Source organism: Neopelma chrysocephalum, unplaced genomic scaffold (assembly GCF_003984885.1).
Source record: "Neopelma chrysocephalum unplaced genomic scaffold, ASM398488v2 Primary Assembly neopelma1_23b, whole genome shotgun sequence".
Lineage (NCBI taxonomy): Eukaryota > Metazoa > Chordata > Aves > Passeriformes > Pipridae > Neopelma > Neopelma chrysocephalum.
In genome coordinates, this window is record NW_020897692.1 from 1,385,481 (window position 1) to 1,409,318 (window position 23,838).

A 23,838-nucleotide genomic window follows, 5' to 3' on the forward strand; every position below is an offset into this window, starting at 1 on the left:
TTTAACAGGGCCGGCACACACGCAACCCCCCCGGCATGACACGTCGTCTTTTCCCCCTCAATTCTGGGCAGCGGTTACCGTGGCCCGGGCACTCCGCAAGGGCAGGGCAGGGCAGGACAGACCCGACTCGGTCCACCCCACCTCCTCCCTCTCCTGCCCATCCCCTCCCTCCCCAGCCTCGTCGCGCAGCCGCGCAGCGCGGCTAAGGGAGCCGCCGCAGCCGCCTAGCGCGGCGCGGCCCTTCCCCGCCGCCGTGCCGGGAAGGGCAGGACGAGGCAGGGCAGGGCAGGGCAGGGCAGGACAGGGCTGGGCAGGGCAGGGCAGGTGGGGCTCGGCGGCTCCGCGGCGGGGGATGCGGGTGCCGGGCGCAGGATGCTGTGGGGGGTGGGCCTGGCGGCGCCGCGCTCCTGCGTGGCGGACCTGAGCCGCAACCGCAGCCTGTCGCTGGGCTGGTGCGCGGGGCCCGAGGAGCCGCCGCCCGCCTTCTATGGGGGCGAGATCGTCGCCTTCCCGCTGTCGGGCGGCGGCGGCACCATGGCGGCGCTGGGCTCCGACTCCTGGTGGAAGAAAACGCTGTACCTGACGGGCGGGGCCCTGCTGGCCGCCGCCGCGTACCTGCTCCACGAGCTGCTGGCCATTCGGTGAGGCTGCGGGGGCCGCCCGGGCCGGGCGGGAGCGACGCGGGGGATGCGGCGCTGGAAGCCGAGGGCGCTCCCGCCGGGATGAAGCGGCACTCGGAGCCGCTTGTACCTGCGGGGGCAGGCCGTGGGGGTCCGGCGGGTTGGGTTCTGTCTTTCACCGTGTTTTTGCCATTTTTTTTTATTTCCCTTTTCCTCCCGTTCGCCCTTCGCAGCAGCCCAGGAGGCGACGCCGTGGCGAGCCCTGCGCTCGCCCCCACAGGTGGTCCAGGCTGGGCCCTCTCACCGCCTCCGGACCCAGGCGATCAAAACCTGCAGCAGCCCCTTAAAGGCAGACGAGTGTGTTGCCTTGGCCAGGGTTTCTCCTTTGTGTATTTAATTTACTGATGTATCATGCACCTGCCCAGTGTTTCCTTTTTTTAAATTCCATTTCATTTTTGACAGGAAAGAGGAAGAACTTGATTCAAAAGATGCTATCATACTGCATCAGTTTTCAAGGCCTAGGAATGGTGTTCCGAGTTTATCGCCATTCTGTCTGAAAATGGAAACATACTTGAGGATGGCTGATTTACCCTACCAGGTAAATTGTGCAGTTTGTCTTTGCATTGCAGCTTGCTGTAATTACGTGAAATGGCACATAGGCATCCCATCTCTCCTCCCCCCCAGTCTGTCTCACACAGGGAGATGTAAACATACACCTACAACTAGGTGGGTACACCAACACTTTTATGTCTCCAGTTAAATATGGTGTATAACCTTTAAAGACATGACTTGAATAAGATTGGTCTGGAACAGCTGTAGATTGAACTGGCACAGCTAAATGAATGTTAAGAAGTTAGCTTGGCTGGAAATGCTGAAGTGGGAGAGTAGTTTGGAGTTTCTATAACACTAAATAACACCCCAGAACTAAAGCGTAACATTATTTGATCTTTGAATTTCACCATGCTGAAGACATCATGATTAGATAGCTGCAGTTTCTTATTTTCCTGGAGGGTTTCTCTATGCACCTCTCCTGGGAAGAAGACTTTTGCTTCACCTCCCATAACTGGTGCTTCCTCCACAGTGAGGTAAAACAGGTTTTCTTCTAGAGGTCATGAATACTGCTCTGTAGTTGTGGTTGGGTGCTTCTCATGCCATCTTCCCACAGGGGATGAAGCCTGAGCTTCTCCAGTGAATGAAAGCTATGAGAGTGGAAACTTGGATCTCTTAGTCTTGCCCATTAGCATCAAGGGTTTAGTTGTGACACTACGAGTTTGGCGCACACCTTGTTGTGGTGTTGGCAGGCTGTGCAGCACACAGGCTCTTTGAAACAGGGTGGTTTTCTTTTTGTTTGTGTTAAGCACTGATTGCCTTTAAGATGATGCAACAGTAATGATACATAGAATTAAGATCTTTGGATTTTTGGTAGAAGAAATGTCTGCAAGATGTTAGGAAGAATGCTTTGTTTATGTCCAGTGTTGTACATAGGAAAACCAACCCTATTACAACTTTTTTTTTTTTAACACATTCATGGTTGTTATTCATTCAGCTTCATTTGTGATTAAATTCCTTTACATCAGAAGTGAAAGAGAACTTAATGAGTACATTTTGCTTAACTCTGTATAAAAAGCTTGAGTTTAATGTTCGTTATCTTACAATTTAATGATACTTGAATCAGATACTTTGGATTACTAAAGAGGAAGATTTCCATCCCATGGGATGTATTTTCCTCATTTAGGTTTACAGAACTTGCAAGATACTGAAGTTTGTACATGCTATTGGAGCAGGAGGACTTTGTCTCCACCCAAAGTAATTTGGGTAGAAATTGCATGTTTGAAGGGAAGACAATGTTGGTGAGATCTATTTTCTTCCTAATGGCAGTTGATGCAGTTTAAAGGTTTGTGATGGTCAAGGTTGCTCTGGTGCAGAGTAGCTGAAGAAAGCTGCAGTATAAAAGATGGTTGTGATAAGATGTGGTCACTTACTTCTAAAAGATAACATTGTGCATTTGTGTGATTCAGGATGGAGTTGTTTAGGGAGCTCATGTGGGTTATAAGTGATTCACCCAGCTTTTCTGAGAGAGAGGAATTTTCCAAGGGTTATCCTCCCCTCTTTATTTTCTGGACTGAAGGTCAGCATTGTTTTTTGGTGTTGCATCTCTCTCTATCCCTACTCACTAGCTGTGAGCACACTAAGCTGGCATTGGTCAGCAGGACCATCAAAAGTGATAGTCCTACCTTCAGCTGCTTCCTCTTGTCCCTTCCTGCTCGTGCTTTTCTGTGGCAGATCAGGCTGGATTGGAACTGGCCTAGCTGGAGCCAGGGAGGTTTAGTTAATTTGGTTTTAACCAGCTTGGTTCCCACATGCTCCATGTGCTATGCTGCAGGAGCAGGAACGGGTCTCGCAGGTGCTGGGAACGCCAGGTTGCTGCTTTTAGCCATGCTGGCTTATACAGATTTAAGGTGTTTGTAGGGTTTTAGAGGTAAGTTTGGTGGAGCTAAACTTATGAGCTGAGGATGGAGCTTTTTTTTCTGGAAGAAGCAGATTTTGTTTCTGTCCCTGAGTACGTTGTTGCATTGGGCTCTGGCAGGTGGAGGAAGGTGTGGATGCTTCTGTGGGACTGAGTGGGAGGGGAGCAGGAGGTAATGTTATTCTTGGCTGGAATTATGGAGTTTTCTATACCGAAGTACCTGGAGACTTTTATTTTGTTCCCTCATGACTGTGTTACCTGTAGGATGCTGTAGGTGACAAAGGCATGTGATGGCTGCCTGGCAGGCAGCAGGGTGTGTGTATGTGTGGAGTATGGCGTGATACAGGAGGAAACACCTCGCTTCCTGCATGCTGTCAGGGGCTGTGATGGGGAAGCACTGCAGGTGGCAGCTGATGCTCCTCTCAGGAGACCTGCTGTGGTCATCACCCTGCAGGGAGAGGCTGCTTGGAAGGGAGGGTTGTGGAATAGAGTGAAGAGAAGGCAGCAAGGTGGTCAGACTGCTTTTACTTTTTCAGTTGTTTATGTTTATACTTTATTATAGTGCATCAGGCTGTTAATGTGCTGTGTGTTTTTCACTATGTGCCTTAATGGTGTGTGAGGATTGGAATAGGGTGACACGTTCCTGCTTTCAGCTGATTTTCTTCCAACAGATGCACTCTTGTAATGTGCTTACATTTTCTTGAAACTACCTTTCTACGTGTGAGTTCTCCATCAAAAATCATTTGGGCGGCCCCACCCTGACTGGGCTGTCACAATGCCTAGCTGTTTCTTCAAAATGTTTGATGCTTTTCTTGATAAAGCCTGCTTTGAAAGAGCCCATTCTGGGTGCTCATAGAGATGTTTTGGATGTTCCTTGATTTCCTCAAGAATATGAGGAGCTGAGCCTTTATGTAATATGATAAATAATTAGCGAGCAGAAATGTGCTGTTTTCATGCCAGGTCTGTGAAGATGGTAGCTTTCTTGGGAAGAGACATGAGTAAAATAAGAGCATAAACACCAGTAATTGAAAATGTGAAACCTAATTTCTTCTGGATTATACTATAAAATTACCCCAGAAATACCTTGTGCCATTCTTTTTATAAATTCCTCTGTAAATGACGTTCTGTGGACCTATTGTTATTGTTGCTTTGCAGGCTGCAGTTCAGTTAATGTACTGTGAGATATGAAGGGATATTTTGTTGGTTTCTTTTTTGGTTTTTAACAATAACGTAGCTTTTCCCTACTTTGCAGCTGGAACAATTTTAAAGTGGAAAATTGATAAATATTTGATGACAATTAGTAGCAGCCATAAGGATACTGAGGTTTCAAGCTTAAAAATGCCCATTTGAGAACAGTATAACAGATTTCTCAAGAAATTAAGGTTTTTTCAGGTCACTGAAAGATGTTTCCTATTTTGTTTGATAAACCATATGTAGTGAAACATGAAAATCTTCTTAGGCAATATATTTATATGTTTTAGATATATGTGCTTGAAGAAATGTGCAGTTGAATAATAACAACTTGCTTTTTTCTGGGTTATGAATTGTATGGACTGCAGTAATTGCAAGATGTAATAAACACAGCTTCAAGTCCAGTAGCTTCTGCAAAACATCCATATTTGTGCACAAGAAGGGAAATAAATGAAGATTAAACCAGCAGTGCTTAGTGCCTTCTAGACACACTGTGTAGTTCCAGAAAAAGCTTGGGCTTCTGTAGTAAAGTCATAGTGAAAAATTATGGAATTCTATCAATCAGTCTCGGTGCTGAAACACTCTTTGATGAAAGAAAGGTCTTGGAAGGTGGAAGGATGGGGCAGTGCTCTCCTTTGTTTTGGATGTGCAGTGCTTTTAGAGTTTCTCCATTGGAAATGATCCCCAGGTCACCCAGACATGCAAGTAGGAGGGATTCAGGTGCCTTGTTCTCCCATGCAGGGGTGTGGTAGATGAGACATTATATAATCCAGTATCCTTGCATGCTGTTTGTTTGGGCACAAATCCCAGAAGAGGCTAGAGCCAGAAGGCATTGTTTCCCAGCAGTGTTACCCATTTGTCTGTTTTCATCCACAAGGGAAGAATCTCTGGGAATGGCTGCATGATTGTAGTGCGTTGCACATCTGCATTTTGAGTGGTAAACAGGGTGCTGGTGCTTTCAGACTGAGTGGGAGGTATGTTCTGGTATACACTCCTTGCTGTGAGAGTACCTTAATCCACCTTAAGTGGATTCAGGAAGGGTAAATACTTAAGACCCAAACAGATCAGTCCAGAACTGCAAGCCCTGAACCTCCAGACTTGAGTAAAGAGCCTTTATTGTAAGCCTTTATGGTTCAGCTATCTAGGCTAGGAATTTTCATTTGCTGAATAACAGGATGCGGGAATGAGAATCACAAGGAAGGAAGAAAGTTCTGCCTTGTGTCTCTGCTGTCAGGAGTAAGAGAATTGAAGCTAAATGTGTGATCATGTTTGGGCAGCCAGCAATTCCTCTCTAGTTTGTCAGAGGAGACATAAATTCTGTAATCTCTGTGTTTCACCTTCTCCAATGGGGAAAATACATTGTTACAGATTCTGCGTGAGAGCTCTGCTGAGCAGGTATTCCTCTGCCAGTATTCAGCAATGCAGTAGTGCTGTACTCTGTGCTGGGCTCTTGGAGGCCCAGTTGTAACAAGTATATTTCTGAATGTGTGAGATTTCTAAGTTCTGAAGTTGCAGAAAGCAGATTTCCCTCCTGCTCAGTAAGGGAATGATATGCCTTTTGTATATGCTTGTGATAGTGTGTGTTTTATCCTTGGAGGTAATGCAGGCATCTATGTTAGATAGTTAATTAATTTTTTTAAAGTACTTTTAACATGAAAAGTGCAGCTCTGTGCAAGAACCAAATTTAATTGTGAGTCCTGTGATTAAAAAATTGTTTAGAATAACTAATCCAGTCTTCTGGGAGATCTGAGCGTCTCCAACCCTTAAATAACCTGGGTATTTAATAATATTACATCACATGGCATCCAGCATAAAAGCGGGTAACACCTTTCAGGGCCTGGAAGTAGTTTTATTTGAATTGTCACATAGGGTAAAACTGCTGCTCTGATTGAATAGCTACTGCTGCTCTAGAGTATTAATTAGAAAAAAAAGTTTATTGGATAATGTTGGCTTTAAAAAGAGAGAGCATTATTTTAAAATCTTTATTTTCATTGAAACAGAACCTGAAGGGTCTCTTTTGTCTGTATATTTGTTTGTTTACTCGATTTTTTTTTTTCTTAGAACTATTTTGATGGAAAACTTTCCCCTCAAGGGAAAATGCCTTGGATTGAATACAATCACAAGAAAGTATCTGGCACCGAGTTCATTATTGACTTTTTGGAAGAGAAGCTTGGAGTGAATTTAAATAAACACCTTGGTCCACATGAAAGAGCTGTTTCCAGAGCTGTGACAAAAATGGTGGAGGAGCACTTGTACTGGTAAGTTTGCATGGCAAAGCTGGCTGCATTCCTGTGCTGTCAGCTCTGCCCCTGAGCTTGTACCCGGACATGAGTGCTTATTTTCTCTTGCAGAAAACTTGGGTACCCAATTGTTAATTTCACAACTCTCTTCATCCTAGAAAACTGCTGCTGCTTTCTGTGTACGCTAGTATGAGCCAGGGGTAATTTCCCTGAGAATTTGTTACACTGTGTAAGGAAGGTAAAGTCAGGCCCTTTGCCTGCAGCTTTGTAGAAGGAAGCAGCAGTGGGATGTTCCTTCGTCCTGTTTAGTGTGACCTCCATATAGAAACAGTCTTTTTAATAAAGAGCAAAACATCAAGGTGGCTGAATACATCTGTGGTTTGGGGACGCAGGGGAACAAATCCAGTGTTTGTAGTGAATCTGGAATATTGTGTTCTTACAATTACTGATCTTAATTCTGTGTGTGCAATTACAATATGGATTATTGCCTTTCCTTGTAACACAGGATACTCCTGTAAATATGTATTGTTGACGGTACTGCCAATTGATAGGACACAGTATTAGTCACAGTATCCTGAAAAGCTGAAATATGTGTATGAATGGAAAATAGAAATGGTACTTTATGCATTTTACTGACACCTTTGAAAATAACACCTGTCATTCCCCTTGCTTTACATTTCAGTCCTTTTTAAGTGCCCTATCCTGACTGAATTCATAGAAGTATCAGGTGGACATGGCATCTGGGATGCTGCATATGATGCCTCAGCAGGCACAAGGCTTCTTCCCAATACTGTGCTTTCTAGTATGGATTTAAGCCCTTGCTATACTAAGTTTTGCATTTATGTTGCACTTCTTTTCTTAGAAACAGTGTGCGATTTTAAATTGAATGCATTTACTTGCTTTTTCTTTCACCTTGTGATCAAAGATGAGCAGCAACACGTGTACATATAGTTCTTCAAATAATTTTTAGTGTCTCCTCAGAACAAATTTAGCATTAAGTAGCCAGATTGAAGCGATTTGATTTAGAAGTGTAATCTCTGCCTTCCAAGAAGTGCGACCTTCACCAATTATATCCATCTGCAGTGTCATAGCCTCAAAAACGTGACACAAGCAGCCTGCAAGTGTAACCTTTATTTCATTTTTCCACCTTCAGTTACTATAGCTGCCAAAGGGAGGATGAAGCCTTTTAGTTCCCTAATGCTTCATCTCTCTGCTTTAGTATCAGTTGTTTCGTGGTTCACAGATTTACCTGCTTTAAATGTATCATTACTGATGACAAGCTAATACTGCTGTTGTGTCTCAATTGCAAACTGTGCTTTGTTCTGTGAAGCTGTTGTCTGTCCATCCAGGCTCCCTCAGAGCTGATTTGGCATTGCTGGACATGACACAGGGGAGCGTGGAGGACAGGTATTGCAAATTCAGGCACTGACCCAGGGAAGTGGTGTCCAAACGGATGGACAAAGTTACATCAAATAAGGACAGAGATGTGCATACCTGGCTGTGTATCTCTGTTGCCTTTCCTGTCTAGTCACACAGCTGAGTTTTTCCAAGGCATGTATTTTTGCTGCAGTGTAGTAAAACATCCAGCTGCAAGTCTTACTTTATGTCCCTGCTGTGTGGCTGTAACAGAGGCTTGATGCGTTGGTGAGGTTATATCATGTGGGTTCCCTGTACTGGGCAAAGCCTGAGCCGTGAGGCATTACAATTGTATTGCTGTAATTCCTGGATAACAGCTCTGACCATCTTACAGTTACACCAAAATAAACCAAGGCTTTCACTGTGTAGGGCCACATTTCTCCTTGACAGCATTTTATCTGTGGTTGTAGGATCCCTTTCCATCAGTCCCTGAACCTTCCCACTTCCCGCCAGAAGCTTAGGGTTTGTTCGTTGTGTCCTTCAGTCCCACAGTAAAGAATTTGTAACACAGTGATGCCTGTCTGCAGAATAAGGTTTATCAAGCCTCCAAAGCAGTGATAGAAAATGTGATTCGTACTGTTTTATTGCCAGCAGCATGCAAAGTAACTTCATCATAAATAAATAATACTGCGTTACATTTATCGAACAAGGAAGCGAAGTACATCCTGTCTCTGGATGGAGCTAATCCTGGTGGGTGCTCAGCATTCCTCTGGAAATGTTTGGCTTTTGCTGAGGTAATTGCTCATCTTCACCAGTTGGTGCCCCTTACAGGTGGAAATGGCTGCTCTGGCTGTTGTGAACCTCAGCCTCTGGACACCCTGCTTCCGGCCCAGACTGTGGCACCTGGCAGGGGTCAGGCAGAAAAACAGTGAGTGAGTGTGCTTATTTTTGTGCTGGGATTAGAGCATATCTGTGAGATGCACTAGGCTGATTCGGAGCTGATGCTAGAGCTCCTGCCCCTGGAGAATGCCATAACCATTAGGTTTTTGCTATGTTTAAATTTGCAAAAGAAAAAAAGCCTGCTAACCTGAATGGCTGTTGGGCCAAGCCAGCAGGGAAGAGATGGGAGTGGAACAGTTTTGTGGCTCTCACCTCAGGTCCTGGATCCAGTGCAGACCTCTCATCTGCTGTAGGCTTGCTCTGGGTCTCCTCCACTGCCTGCAGTGACCTGTGGGCCCTCAGAAACTAGCGGGGCACCCATAGCCACCTTTGGGGATGCGTTGAGTTTTTGGTGTATCTGCAGCACGTTCATGGGATTGGACCTCTATGTAAGATGGGTGTGATCCTCACTTCCTTCCGAAACTGGCATGCTGGGCTTGATGACACTGCTGGGATTCAGGCCAGGCAGCTCCTGGTGCCTGGAGGGGTAGCAGTCTCCTGTCACTTTAATCTCAGGAGAGGGATCTTAGGTCGGTGACACTAATGTGCTTAGCTAGACCATAAAGCCTTGAATATTCAGCTTAAGCAGACTATCCCATTAGATTGCTTTAGCTGTATTGTCAAACACAACTGTAGTGATAAGTGTATATCTATATATACACACATATCCAGGCATATATGTATTTGACTCATTTCTTGCTTTGTCTTTCAAGAAGAACCCGTAAACGTCATATGTGACTTGAGTGCTTGAAGTACAGGAAAAGCGTGGTATGAGAATACAAATGAATATGACTCTGGTCAGTGTTCAGACCTGCTATGTGTTAAACATAAAATATGTTTATAATGTAAATATGTTTAAATACATCAAACCAGTTGTAAGCACAGTGTCTCTCCTACTGCTAACAATGATGAGACTTGAGTGCTACTGGTGGCATAGAAGCCAGTTGCTCTGGGAAGTCGCACAGCAGGTGGAGTTTCTACTGCTGATTGTGGAATGAATTTGTTATAATCCTTTTGTATATCAAGAAATTCTGGTTTGCACACGTTCAGATAGGAAAAATAACCCCCAGTTCACATCCTTGTGAATGCTTTCCCCTTGCCTTGGTGTTTAGACAGTTTTGGGATAATCAGGCAAGCTGCTGTTGATGAGTCACTTTCTTCATCTCCTCGCCTGATTTATGTATTGAGGCCAAAGCTGCTGTTACATTTAGACTTCAGATTTACTTCTCCTCTACAGCATTGCTCTTTAATGCATTATTTTTTTATTTATACTCTAAGATTTGTACAGATGTGCTGGCACAAATGGGAGTGTTAATGTTTCCCAAAATATTCTGTTCAGGCCAATATTTAAAATAATTATGTCATCCCATAAATACTAACTGTAGTATAAAACATATAGTTATGTGGTGCTGAAGTAGATTTTCTAGACTACCCGGTTTCTGGCATTTCCTAATATTTTGTAATGTTGATAATACTCAACTGATGTATTCTGAGCAGAAGAGTGATGGGTGAAATTAAGTGCTCAGAAGCATGTTTTGGTAGGAAACACAGATTAATGAACCTTTGAATAGAATTCTTTTAACAAAGTGCTTGTAAAGTCAGTTTTAAAAGTGTTTTTAACTCTCTGTGAATCTGAACCTACTTTTTTCCTTGCTTTTGTGTACTTAGAGCTATAAAATTTTAGAAGCAAACTCTGATTTTCTATTTAGCTGTCTTCATTGCCCATGTACATTTGAGATCTGGGACATCTGACAGTTCTACTCGTTCGAAGTCAGAAGGTAAATAAGGTAAATAGGGGAAGAGGAGGGGCAGGCATGAACTCTTCTCTGTGGTGACCAGTGACAGAACCTGAGGGAATGGCCTGAACTTGTATCAGGGAAGGTTTAGATTGGGTATTAGAAAAAGGTTCTTCACCCAGACAGTGGTTGGGCACTGGAACAGGCTCCCCAGGGAAGTGATCACAGCACCAACCCTGACAGAGTTCAAGAACTGTTTGGACAATACTTTCAGGCACACGGTGACAAGCAGATGTCTTAAGATTTGTGCTTGACAGTTTAGCCTAAGCAGGATTACCTAAATCCTGTGCAGTTTTGTGTTGCTGTCCTGGTTGTTAAACACCTGATCTGATTTCTGCCTGTTCCAGACCCAAAGATCTTCTCCCCCAAGAGCAAGCAAGTAAGCTCTAGGGAAATGTATTTTTACTTTAAAGTATAGGCTAATTAGCTTTGTGGGAAACCTTGTTGATTCTGTTTTATGAAATTAAGACCATCTTGGACATGGTTGGTCATTCAGGGTGCAGTGCTAGCTCACTGGTGTGGTTGGAGTGAGCAATAGTAGAGGCAAGTCCATATGGCAAAGTTAGTCTTGTGCAATTGGGGTGACTTCTAAAAAATGCTGCAGTGAAGTCTCCTGTCTTCTTTTTCTGTTTTGTTTTGCCTTCTTGTTGCCCTTCTCCAGGCCAGGCCTGTTGTCCTAAAGCAACTGAGTTGTGTTGCAGAGTTGCTAGATGAAGCAGGTCAGGTCCGTGCTGGGGTAGGAGGGTCTTTGTAGCATGACAGAGCAGTGCTTTCAGTGACCAAGTTTTTCTTTGCTTATTCAAGTATTAAGTAATAACTTACAGACTGGGAGAAGAGCTCATTGAGAGCAGCCCTATGGAGAAAGACTTGGGCGTTCTGGTGCATGAAAAAGTGGACAAGAGCCAAAAGTGTGAGGCGGCCAACTGCATACTGAGCTGCATCAAAAGAGATCAAGAGAGGTGATTCTCTCTGTGTCATCAGACCCCACCTACATTGAGCTTTGAAGTTCCCAGCATAAGAAAGATGTGGACCTGTTAGAGAGGGTCCAGAGGAGGGCCACAAAGATGAAAGGTGCTCCAGCACTCTGATCCTGTGAAGACAGGCTGAGAACTGAGTTGTTCAGCATGGAGAAGAGAGGCCTCAAGAAAGACCTCATTGCAGCCTTCCAGTACCTAAAGGGCACTTAGGGAAAAGAGGAAAACTGACTTTTACATGGGCAGATAGTGATAGGACAAGGGGGAACAGTTTTTTAGATTAGATGTTAGGAAGAGAGTGGTGAGGCACTGGAACAGGTTGCCCAGAGAAGTTGTGGATGCCCCATCCCTGGACATACTCAAGGCCATGTTGGATGGGACCCTGAGCAACCTGATCTAGTGGGTAACATCCCTGCCCCTGGAGTGGGAGTGGAACCAGATGATTTTTAAGGTCCCTTCCAACCCAAGTCATTCTATGATTCTATGGTGTAGACAGTATTTGTAATTATTTCCTAGTGTTTGCATCAAGGCCAGAGTTTTTCTTCCTATTCAGAACTGTACCTGCTGTGAAACATGACTACTGCAATGTTCCACTCTATAGAGTGCCCTTATGCTTTAGGCCAGTCTTCTTTCCATCCTTCTTAAATACTGTTTTACTTTGTTCCTGGAGCAGGGTAGTCCCACACCACATCTGCCCGACAAAGTTAATGCTTTAGGAGCTTCAGTAGCTGTTTGCTGCTGTGCTTGTTGGCTTCATGTTCCTCCTGTGTTGCTGGTGCCTCTGCTGAATCTGGCTGTTTCGAACTCTGCTGTGCTGAAACCAGCTCAATGACTTGAGTTGATCCATCTAGTTTGAAAAACAAGGATTGTGCAGAACACCCCCATTCAAAGAGAGGTATTGAAGTGTATGAAATGTCAGCGGGATGCTTTTGTCATATTAGTATGGTGCAAGAGGTTGTTGAGAAACCTATTGAGGGTAAAAGCCATTAGAAGCATAGCAGGTGCATTTTTGTTCTTCATTGTTTATACATTTGCAGCAAAACCTGTGCATGCCTCACTATTACTAACTTCAGTGAAACCAGTTTGAGCAGAAGGCAGTGAACTGCTGTGGACAACTTGTAATAGAATTAAAATACTTTTCACCCATTTTGTTGGGAGCATTCTAAATTTGAGCACAAAGTGGGGTTGTTTTCAGCTATTACAGCAAAATACTCTCCTTTCACCTCATGTTATTAGTAATTCAAGTAAAGAATCTGTGGAAATTTAAAATATTAGAACATTTTCATGGTGGAAATGTAATTGTTCCCTGATAGTAGTGCTGAATTCAGCATTTACCGTGACACATGGGAGTTTGATAAAATGTACATGATGAAAAAAAGTTATAGGAGTTCTTCAAGAGATACTGCTTTTTTTTTTCCCCTTTCCTTTTTTGAATTAGGTGATCCATATCAGCACTAAGAAAATTATATGGAGTTATAAATATGTACAATGATTAAACTGAAGTCATATTCCAAACTAAAGCAATGGAGCTCTGGTCATATTGGAAATGGAAACATTTGATTATTAAATCAATATTTAATATAATTGTGTACATGAACTTGCATCTTTTGATATTTCAACTTTTCTATCTAGCTTCACTAGTTTGTCAGTCTCCACGAGCCTCTTTTCATACAATCTCAAATATGTGAATCCACTTTTAGGGTTTTTTCCATTTGGAAATTGTTACAAACCTAATAGAATATGGGTCCCAACTCCCAGTGTTTCTGAGACCCTGCAGGCATCATATGTCTGTCATGTCTACTTTGAGATGTCTTTAGCCCTTTTTCCAACATCCCTTGAACTTGGTGACCAAAGTTGTATATGTGGTCTCTTTGGTTTGTTTGTAATTTCAGGAGATGCTGGTTATTAAAAAAGTTAATGTTTCTTTTTTTCACAAGTTTCTGGAGTTGCAACAGCAAAAAATCAAGTTTTTGTTTGTCTATAATATTATTAAAGAACAAAAATTCATGTAGGAAACAAAAATTTTAGCTGGTGAGAAAAATTTTTATAAAAAGACTTTTCAAAAGAATATTATTTGCCATTCAATAAAGCATGGGATACAACAGATATCCTTTAGAAATGTCTCTCTCATAAAATCAACATTTTGAAGAGAGGAAAATGTACAACAGAAAACCAACCCAATGACCTCTACCCCTTCATTTTTAAAATTTTATTTTTAAAAGATTGTGTAATCATTACTTTCTGAGGAGAAGAGAGATCTTCTGAAAAATTACTGTTGGAGAAAAGTTATTGGTTGGCTAAGTTTCAGAGTATAGAGAGTAAGGAGAACATGTTGGTGAGAAAGATTGATACCTTTGTGGGCTGTTTTGTTGTTATTGTGTTCCCCAGGTCTTTGCAGTCAGATATCTTTAGCTAATAAATCCCTTTTGCACTGCATTTTGTTACATGAGTTTAGCAGAATTCTACAACTTTTATATTTCAATATGAATCTCATTTTCTGTTGAAGTGAATAATGATTTACTGAGAGAATAAGCACTGGGCAGTCTGTGTAAGTACTGCAAAGTCGGTTTGCTCTGCTGTCACTCCAAGTTGCCCCAGGGTCTGCTGTTCTGCTGCCTCTCCATCGGGGCAGTGACTGCTCATCTGCCTGACCTTTGAGCCTTGGCAGGGTGGTGGTGGGCTGTCTGGGGATCACACTGCTATAACTTATCTTTGCATCCTTTTAGGACTTTAGCTTATTGCCAATGGGTGGAAAATCTTCATGAGACACAAAAGATGGTTTCTCTTTTTGGCCCCTTCAGCGACTTGCTGAAGTGGATCTTCTGCCATCTGACCAAAGGAATCGTGAAGCGGGAAATGTACGGCCATGGCATTGGCCGCTTCTCGGAGGAGGAAATGTACACGCTGATGGAGAAGGACATGCGGACTCTGGCAGGCCTCCTGGGTAAGGTACAGTGAGTTGTGTGTGGTCTGTTCACAGCTCTGTCCACAGGATAAAACTGACTTCAAGTGCTTCCTGACAGCTTGATCACATACACAGATAATCTCATTTTGGCAGAAGGTAGAGGCTGCACTGCTGCTGTCATTCAGTGCCACCCCTTGCTCTGGCAGAGAAAGTGTATCTTTCCCCACTGTTTGCTTCCAGATTGTGTGTCTAGAGGCATAAGAGGCTTTCTTCTCTGACCACTGAGTATGTGTGTCTAGAGGAGCAAAAGATAGCCTGCAGTTTTCGAAGAGCATATTGCTATATGAATTTAGGAAAATGTAGCATTTAATTCTGCAAATGAAACCTCTTATTTATGATTTTTGGGGATGGGGTGTTTGTCTCATTTTTTATTTCATGGGACTTGTGGCTGTTTGCTAAATCATTATGAGGCTGGCATTTGAAAACCCTTTGCAGATGTTATTTTGATGAGCTGAACTTTGTTGTATTTGGTTGGGTTAGCTTTATTCAAAGCTCCTAGTAGGCAGTGGTTGTGTGTTGTCAAAATAGGTGAGTTTAAGCTTTTTGATTATCATAATCCAATCCTATAACGTTATTTTTAATGTGACCTCACTTAGTTAGAATTACATGAACCTCATTTCTGTTGTGTGGCTCAGGCTGTAATCTGCACTGGAGCTGTCTACACTGCGCTTCCTGCCTTCTGGTCTGCTGAGAGCTAAGCATATTGTGTGTCTGTGTAAAATTTAGATTTTGAGGAATTGGTTTAGGGCAGATTGCTGCTTCTCTTGAGCTTTTGTCTCTCTTGTGCAAGGAATCACAAGAGATGGTCCCTGTCTGGCCACTTTGTTTTCTGTTATGATTGCTTTAAAGAGGTGGCTGAGTGCAGGACAGGAGAGACTGTGCTCCAAAGGGAGAACATACTGCACGTGCTCTAAAGAGATAAGTGTGGAGTGGATGAAGGGAGCAAGGTGAGGAAAGCCCAGCAGAAGGAAGAAACTGAGTGATTGCTCAGAAAGGGAAAGAAGAAATGCTTCTGAACTTCCGAGGTGTTCTGGAAAAGAAGGTGTTTGCAGTGGACTTAGATGAGGCTATGTAGAGTTTTCTCTAAGTCTGTTTTCTGAAACAAACCTGCCAAGTTGCTGGACTGGGAGCAAAGTGGAAAAAAGACATGTGATGCATGGGCACAATGGGCAAGGGGAAGATTTGTTGACTACTCTTTTTCTGACAGTACTTTCTCATGCTGCATTTTGTTTGTTAAGAAAAATGGTTATCTATTCTAGTCCCTCTTCAAAGAAAACCTGTTTCTTGGCACTGAAGAGTCCCTTTTCTGTTAGGGGGAGGAAGGGAGGGAACAGCTTACTTTAGAAGGGGAGGTCTGATCATATCTGCTGCAGAGCTGTGGCCAGCTCAAGGTACCCTCCTCAGTGGGACTACTGTTGCTGTAGTTTTGAGATTGGCACTGTGTTGCTCCATGTTCATTACAAAGAGGAACGGAGTTGGGGCAGGAGCTGGAGCAAGTTCAGCCTGTTAGCTCAGCAGAGCCCCATGATTCTGGCTAGACAACACTGGCAGGCTGCAGGGAGCAGCAGTGGATGTGTCTGTGCTAAAGTCATCCCTATTTGCCATGAGTAGACAGAGCCTTCAAAGGAAAGCTAAAACATGTTCTCAAGTACCTGCAAAAGTTCTAATTTGCTTATTTGAAGTCTGCATCCTTCCATCTCTGGAGTCTGTACTGACACTCAGATTTGTAAAATTTTGAGTTCAAAGAGATCATTTAACTGTCTAGACATATTTCTGTGAATCAGACTGCTTGATTGCTGTTTTGAGACCTGTGCCTTTTTGCTGGCTAAGGATGGCTTTCTAAAAGCCATCCACTTTTAAATATGAGATTTCAGAAAGCAGAGGTGCCACCACTTTTGTTAGTAATTGGTAGTAGATGTTAGTCACTATCAAAATCTGTTTAAAATCAGACTTGCTTCAAATGGGAGTTTGTCCAATTCCAGCCCGCAGGCAGATGCTTTTCCTAGTTCTTCCTTCCTTTCTGGGTGATTTGGGTCATCTCCCTGTGAAGGTAAATGTTATAATCAGTCTCTTGCTTTTGTTTTTCATGGGAAAAAGCACTAGAAATCCTAAAGCACTTCTTCACTGTATCAGATTTTTAATTGTATTATACACATACCAGCAGAGGTTTTGTTCTCCTTCCAGATTGTTGTTAAGAGTGTTCCTGTGTACTTCAAAAAGTCTTGATGGGCGTTTGCTGTATTCCTGTTATTTTATTACATTACCAACTGAACATTGTACTTTTTTTTCATCTTCCCCTCTGAAATGGATGTCAGATTAGTTGGTGTGTGGTTACGTGAATCATTATATTTGCCTTTTTGCTTATGGGTGAGTTCATCTACTTTTTGATAATTGCCTTGATTTTCATTAACATCAGTATGCTCATGTTTTCTCCAACCAGCTGTTTATGTTTGGGTCTAGTAAATGTGGCCTCCAGGTGGTATCCTGGAATGGGTAGAGAAGGTGGGATGAAGACTTCCAGACTGACTAGAGACTGCTCTGTTTCATGGGGGGAAGGAGAAGGTGGTCAGTCAGCTTATTGCCTGCACAATCTTTGTGAGATTCCCCTCCACATATATGTACCCAAGTGTTTTCCCAGAAGAGGAAACAGTTGGGATTTTGGCTGTTAGAGGGCAATCTTAAGAGCTTAAAAAGGATGCCTATCATGCAGAATAGCTGCACATACCAAACTGTACCTGTCAGTTATCAGGCATATCAGATTAATGCTCCCCGTTTTTTAACAGGGACCATTCACATGGGAACAAGAATAACTTTTAAATTTTAAGAGCTGCTTCCAGAGAATGATAACTTGGCAGCTACCAGTTCTTATGACACTCATTTTGACATTCCCAGTCACATCTTGGGTGCTTTTTTTTTATTTTTCATTTCTGAGAATCATTTTTCTGTCTCCCTTGTACCCATTTCCCTGACATACTTCTCCAGATCTCTTATAAACATGGAAATTGGAACTAACCCTCCCATGATGGATCAGTCTGCTACATTGGTATCATCTTGCTATTTGTCCTGAAGTCTTTAAACCACAAATGTAATTTTCTTGTAGCTGTTTCCTACTACCTGCTAGTACTGTAAGAAAGTGTGGGGAATGAGCATATGAATTAGTGATATATATAAATATACGTTTTGGTAATTGTTTAAAAGAGGCAAGTGAGTGAGCAATGCCCATAAATTTCTTGGTGCCCTTTCAGCTGTCTGCCTGCCTCAGGCTTTTTTTGGGAGATGGGGATTTTAGCAGGGAGTTGCAGGGCAGCAGCTTCCTGAACTGGATTTTGAAAAGCACTTGATGCTTTGTGAAGGGCAGGGGTGCTCAGAGCTGAAACACAGAGGTGAGTCTAACCTGAATGTGAGCCTCTAAAGTTACTTGAAATGCCCTGTAGCAGCCTGCAAGGGCTGAACATGCTGCTGTTGGAAGGGTGCAGGTCTTCTGCCTGTGTCTCAGATCTGTTTCTTGCCGGTGTTTCTTGACCCAGTGCTGAAGTAGCTGCTTTTGAATCCTCTGGTGTGTGCCTTTGTAAATAGTGGAGCTGTGTGCTCTCAAATTCCCAGGCAGTACATATTTGATCCAAGTCCAGTGTGACCAGGTGATTTCATTTCTGTTGGATTAGCCAGGGGATGCAGAGAGGTGTTTGAGATGATCAGCACTGTGGCAGCCTTGATGTGATAGGCACTTTGTAATCTGGCCTAAAAATGAACACAGAGATATCTGGTCTATCAGAAAGTCTTCTGGACAAAAGTTGCACTGGAAGTTTTAGTTTTGAGAATGAATTGGAACTGGTAGGAGAAAACGTGCATAGAGGCCATATTATGTGGTGCAGCATGACTTAAAACCAGATTTACAGTTTTATGAACCCACAGTTTTATTTCCTCCTCTTGCACTTTGTTTCCGTGCACCTCAGTGTGTAGGGTGTATTGTGCCTGGTGAACAAGAGAGAGGGATGGTTCAGCCTTAGTTGTAACAAGATGGAAATGACAGTATTACTTCCCAGCACAAATCACTATGGATTGAATCTCAAGGCCCGGTTGTATGATGCTAAATTCCTAGTGTTGGCATGTAACTGTGGCTTAGGGACCAATTTTTGAGCTGTTTTTGAGATCAATGAATGCTTAGGTGTCAGATAAATACTGAAAAAACACAACATTTACCCTGTACAGAGTTTTCAAACAATAGATTGATGCAGCTGTGAAAGAGCTGGGGAGATTTAACTCCATGTTACAATGACATCTGACAGGCCAGAGGAGGTTATTGTTACTGGTTATTCCTGAGCACCGCTTTGGCAGCATTCCTTATACTGTACGCTGGAATTTGATGCATTTTACTGCTGGACAGTTCCTCTAGACTCGCTCAATAACCCTAACATTTAATAACCTGCTGAATTACAGGCAGTTTACTATGGTCAGGGGAAGAATGTCCTGGGGAGATGGGATAACTGGATTTTGAGAATTCAATTACATACCACGTTTCACAGAGTTTATAGCACTTCAGGCCAAGGCAGGAACAGTGCAAGCGGTTAACCTGACCTCTACAATGCTGCCTGTTTCACCTGCGTGCTCTATGTGTGGTCTTTGCTCCAGGTCTCATTCCTGTGATGGGAAAACGAGTTTATACTGGATGTTTTGTTGCAAACAGTGGCTTTGAAACATGATTTTTCTTCCCTGTCTTAGTTATTCATCTGTTTCTTTTTTTGGCTGATCAGATGAGTAAATAGAAACTGGATCTGCACGCATGAGAGGTGCACACACGTGACTAGCTTCTGTCAGCAAGTTCATGATTTTGAACCATGGTTGAAGAGTTTTGTGTTTGCACCAAGGTGAAAATCGTGCTGTCAGGCACCTGCTGGCTGCAGAGCAGGTTTTAAATGCAATAGAACTAGTACAGTGTGTGAGTGCTGCCAGCTGTGAGGATTGGAGGAGGTTCCTTGGCCGGTGCTGGCTCTGTTATTGGCCTGGTTATAGAAGCTGTGAGTGAGCATGGGGCAAGCTGCAGTTATGGATTTCACCCTACCAATGGCTTTGGAGTCATATTCAGTGTTGAATTCCTGTCTTTGAGGTAGTGAACCTTTTCATTTAATTGATTTTACTAAAAAAAAAAAACAAAACTAAAGACGTAACCATGGAATTGTTTTTTTTAATTGTGAAAAAGTAACAACTGGTCAAGAAATGTTTTCTGTTGTATTTACAGGTGACAAGAAGTACATTATGGGATCAACTGTTTCCACTGTTGATGCCACTGTCTTTGGACATCTGGCACAGGCAATGTGGACGCTACCAGGGACTCGACCAGAGAGACTAATCAAAGGTAAGAAAGCTTAAGATATCTCTGATGAAAAGCTCTTGGTGGCATTTTCCATGTTTACACTTGGAGCACCTTGGAAGGACATTTTGAAGACTGCAGTACTTCAGCTGCATCACAGACTGTTCTTGCCTTTGATGTAGCATTTGTATCTTGTAATGTTGTTTTCTCTTAAAATTCACGTTTGTTTTCTCTTTAGTGTTCTAGACAGTAATCGTTTCTATTCCTGTACTTGATCTTTTCCTTGTTTAAAATGGCAAAGGCGTAAAGCCTCTGAGGAATGAATGCTGGAGTTATCCAGCATATTCATGACAGAAGCAGAACCATGAGCCAAACTCTGCTGAACTGAGTAGTTTCCTTGATAGTAGAACTGCAAGTGCTATGGTCCCACTGAAATTACAGTTATTGAAGATGCTGGGCAAGGAAAAAATCCAGCCTGACTTTGGAATCACTGTGTTTTGGCATGAACTAGAAACCAGCATACCCCTCCCTACCACAGAGGGATTTTTTTTCTTGTGGAGTGGTGTAGATGTTAAAGTATCTTTACATCCCTTTTCAGGATAAAACCACTCAGTGTGAAAAATGGGAAGAGCTAAGGAGGAAAAGGATGTGAAATAGGTGTAAAAGGAAAGAATCTGACCTGTAAATCTACTCTGTGCAGGAGAGCTCTGCTAAATCGACAGTTAGGAGGCATAGACTTACTCTTTTCCTCAAAATATGAGCACTTGAGATGGGGAATTGGCTATGCAGTTCTTCCCATTGGTGTCTGGAGAATCACAGATGAAATTCTGAAGGGCTCACGGCTTTCTAGAAGGAATACTGTGTTTGTTGAATTAGTTTGTCTCTAATGGAAATAAATAGAAGGTAACAGATGGAAATACCTAAGCAGTATGGTTGATTCTTTGTACCCATCCACCTACTCATGCTACCGTGAGTACAGGTTTCACATACAGCTCCCCTTTAACATGCTATTATTTGTTTCTTCTTTGAATTTTTTAATGATTTATTCTGTAAGCATTCATGTATGTATAAATATAAGGTGTAAGGTACTAAGGCTGGGAGCACTAGGAGTGAACCACTGACCATATGAAAACTTAAAAATGTGAATTTATGTTGCAGACAGCACTGCCATCTGGTGGTGGAAAACCTAAATTCACTGCATTTAATAAGTGTATTGTGCATATATAGGATCAACTTCTGTCTTTAGGAAGTAGGTGTCTGCAATTAAGCAAAAAATTTTACTATGAAAACTACAATATTAGTGTCTTGTCTTCATTGATTTCTTTAGATGTTGAATTTGGGACATTTATTTTTCTATTTGCATGAACATACATATGTGTTTATTCCTGCATAACCTTTCTTGTTGTGTGTGGGTTAATAATATGGGTTTTAAGCTAGATGAAAGTTACAAACAGAGCTGCTGAGAGGATTGATGGGATCTTGGAATTTTGAAAACTCTTTGGAAAGACCCTGCGCAATTTCTTTCCAACAATGCTTATGTGTTTTTGCATTAGCAGGTGAGGTCGAGCATTATTGACTGGATCTATTTATTGAAATCTGTTGCATTGTGTTGCAGGTGAACTGATTAACCTTGCTATGTATTGTGAAAGAATAAGGAGGAAATTTTGGCCTGAATGGCACCACGATGATGATAACACTCTGTATGAATCCGAGGAAAGCAGTGAAGCAAGCAAGACTTACTCCCCTTTGCAGGACTTCAGTTTTTATTCAAGGACAGAAACATTTGATGAGGAAGGGAACAGTATTTCCCAAACGCCAGATACCGATTACACTGGACACTCCCTCTTTGATTCGGATGTGGACATGGATGAGTACAGAGATCATGAACAATGCAAGTGATATGTACAAGTGTCTCCCATTGTGCAGATAAGCTGTTTCTTGGGGTCAGTCTGATTTGTTTTCTCCTTCAGGTCAGGAAGAGGTTTATACCACTTTTCAAGAGACCATTGTGCTTGACTCAGCTGTCACGTGCTACTTGGACTATTTCAACTGTATTTCATTTTGTCTTACTGTGCAGGTGGAACCAAGGTAAACACTTATTTAAAACACACATGGGCAAGCTAGAGCTCTAGAGGACAACAGGACCTTTCCATCTACATTTTTGTTCATGTTCAAAAACAGATCCCCCATCCAAGTAGGACAGAATTCTGGGAAGTGGAGCATTTGTCACTGCTGGTTTGTGTTAATATCTTATCTTTACAGGAGTGGGTTGAGGACAAAAATGGAAGAGGCATGACTGGCACAGCTTTCTTCCATGGAAGAAAATGATTGACGCTTTAATGAAAAGGCCCTGGGGGTGCTGGTTGACTGCCTCTCAATATGAGCCAGTGGTGTGCCCTGGTGGATCAGATGTAACAGCATCCTGGATTGTATCAGCAATGGTGTGACCAACAGGACCAGGGCAGTGATTGTTCCCCTGTACTCAGCACTGGTGAGGGTGCACTTTGAGTCTTATGTTCAGTTCTGGGCCCCTCACTGCAAGAAGGACACTGAGGTACTGGAGCGTGTCCAGAGAAAGGCAATGAAGCTGGTGAAGGAGCTGGAACACAAGTCATGTGAGGAATGGCTGAGGGAGCTGGGGTGTTTAGCCTGGAGAAAAGGAGGCTCGGGAGGAGACCTTATTGCTCCCTACAACTACCTGAAAGTAGGTTGTGGTGAAGCAGGGGTTGGTCTCTTCTCTCAAGTAGCAAGCAATAGGATAAGAGGAAATGGGCTCAAGTTGCACCAGGGGAAGTTTAGATTGGATATTGGGAAAAACTTAGTCACTGAAAGGACTGTCAGGTATTGGAACAGGCTACTCAGGAAAGTGATTGAGTCACCATCACTGGAGGTATTTAAAAGCCACATAGATGTGGCACTTGGGGGCATTGTTTGGTGGTGGACTTGGGAGTGCTGGGTTAACAGTTGGACTTGATGATCTCAAAGGTCTTTTCCAATCTAAAAAATTCTATGATTTGGCAAAGTTTCAAGGGAATTTTATTTGCTAGCTGCTCATACTTTGGGTGCATATATTAGATTGTCTGCAGGTAAGAACCGCTCCCAGTTCTTTTTCAGACAGTCAGGGAAAGCTGGAGAAAAACGCAGTCTTACAGAAAGGAGCTGATCAGTGTTTCTTGTTCTTTGCAGAAGTTTGCAATCACTACTATAGAATGTTTTTATTCAGGAGGGAAATTTCAGTGTTAATGTATAATCTCCCAAACACTCATCTGGAATGTGTGTTGACCAAATTTCTTCTGTGTTTGTGAATTATTATTATGTTTTCACTCCCTGCCCCTGGCTGCTGTCAACTATTGCTAAGCAAGGCTGAAGAACTGGGATTTGTTGCTAAAAGCCTGGTGTGTCTCAGCAGTGGGTGCTTTGTGCTCTTTACCAACAGACATAGCAAACCCATGAAGGCTGCAAAGCAATTTGGGATATTAGTAGGCGTGTGATACCATATAGTTATAAGACGTTGGCCCAGGCAATGAAGTGCTTTGGAGCTGTCTGGGAAGGTGCTTCAGTGGGTGCTGGGCTCTGTGCTGGCTTACAGGGCACAATCCCTAAAGCTGATGCACGGGAGGCAGTTGAGATAGGACAGTTCTGTCAGCACTGCCATCAGTGGGAATATTCAGGAACTGAAAGCATGGCTGGAATTGGTTTTAAGTGACCTTCACTAGCACATCTGTGAATCTGGAACTTGGAATGATCATACAGCTTCTGATATGCTTCATGTTCTTGTCTCCCTAAATGCAGGTTAGAGATGAGAAAAATCCATTGGACTTACTCATGACTTTGAAGTTAAGCGTGTACATCAATGTTGCTTGGCCATGACTAGTTGGTTTTAAGTAGAGATAGAGCATATAGAACATTAAGACAGCTGTCATATTTGTAAACGTGCATATAAAATCAGGTGTCTGACTGCAGACTTTGCTGGTGGCTTGTT

General features: G+C 42.8%; 1 protein-coding gene across 1 annotated transcript; it reads left to right on the forward strand.

The window, feature by feature from the left end:
* The first annotated feature begins 366 nt into the window (after positions 1–366).
* On the forward strand, positions 367–22,395 carry FAXC (failed axon connections homolog). Its single transcript, XM_027694698.1, has 6 exons — positions 367–641; positions 1,083–1,218; positions 6,340–6,536; positions 14,310–14,527; positions 19,785–19,901; positions 21,472–22,395. Exons 1-6 carry the CDS (start codon positions 373–375, stop codon positions 21,753–21,755), a joined length of 1,221 nt encoding a protein of 406 aa, XP_027550499.1. The 5' UTR covers positions 367–372; the 3' UTR covers positions 21,756–22,395.
* The last annotated feature ends 1,443 nt before the right edge of the window (positions 22,396–23,838 follow it).

What these genes read in the sequence shown, in the direction of transcription:
- FAXC (XM_027694698.1), top strand. Translation starts at nt 373, where the DNA reads ATGCTGTGGGGGGTGGGCCTGGCGGCGCCGCGCTCCTGCGTGGCGGAC. An exon ending in TGGCTGATTTACCCTACCAG is followed by an intron (nt 1,219 to 6,339) that starts GTAAATTGTGCA and finishes TTTTTTTCTTAG; the next exon opens with AACTATTTTGATGGAAAACT. An exon ending in GTGGAGGAGCACTTGTACTG is followed by an intron (nt 6,537 to 14,309) that starts GTAAGTTTGCAT and finishes GCATCCTTTTAG; the next exon opens with GACTTTAGCTTATTGCCAAT.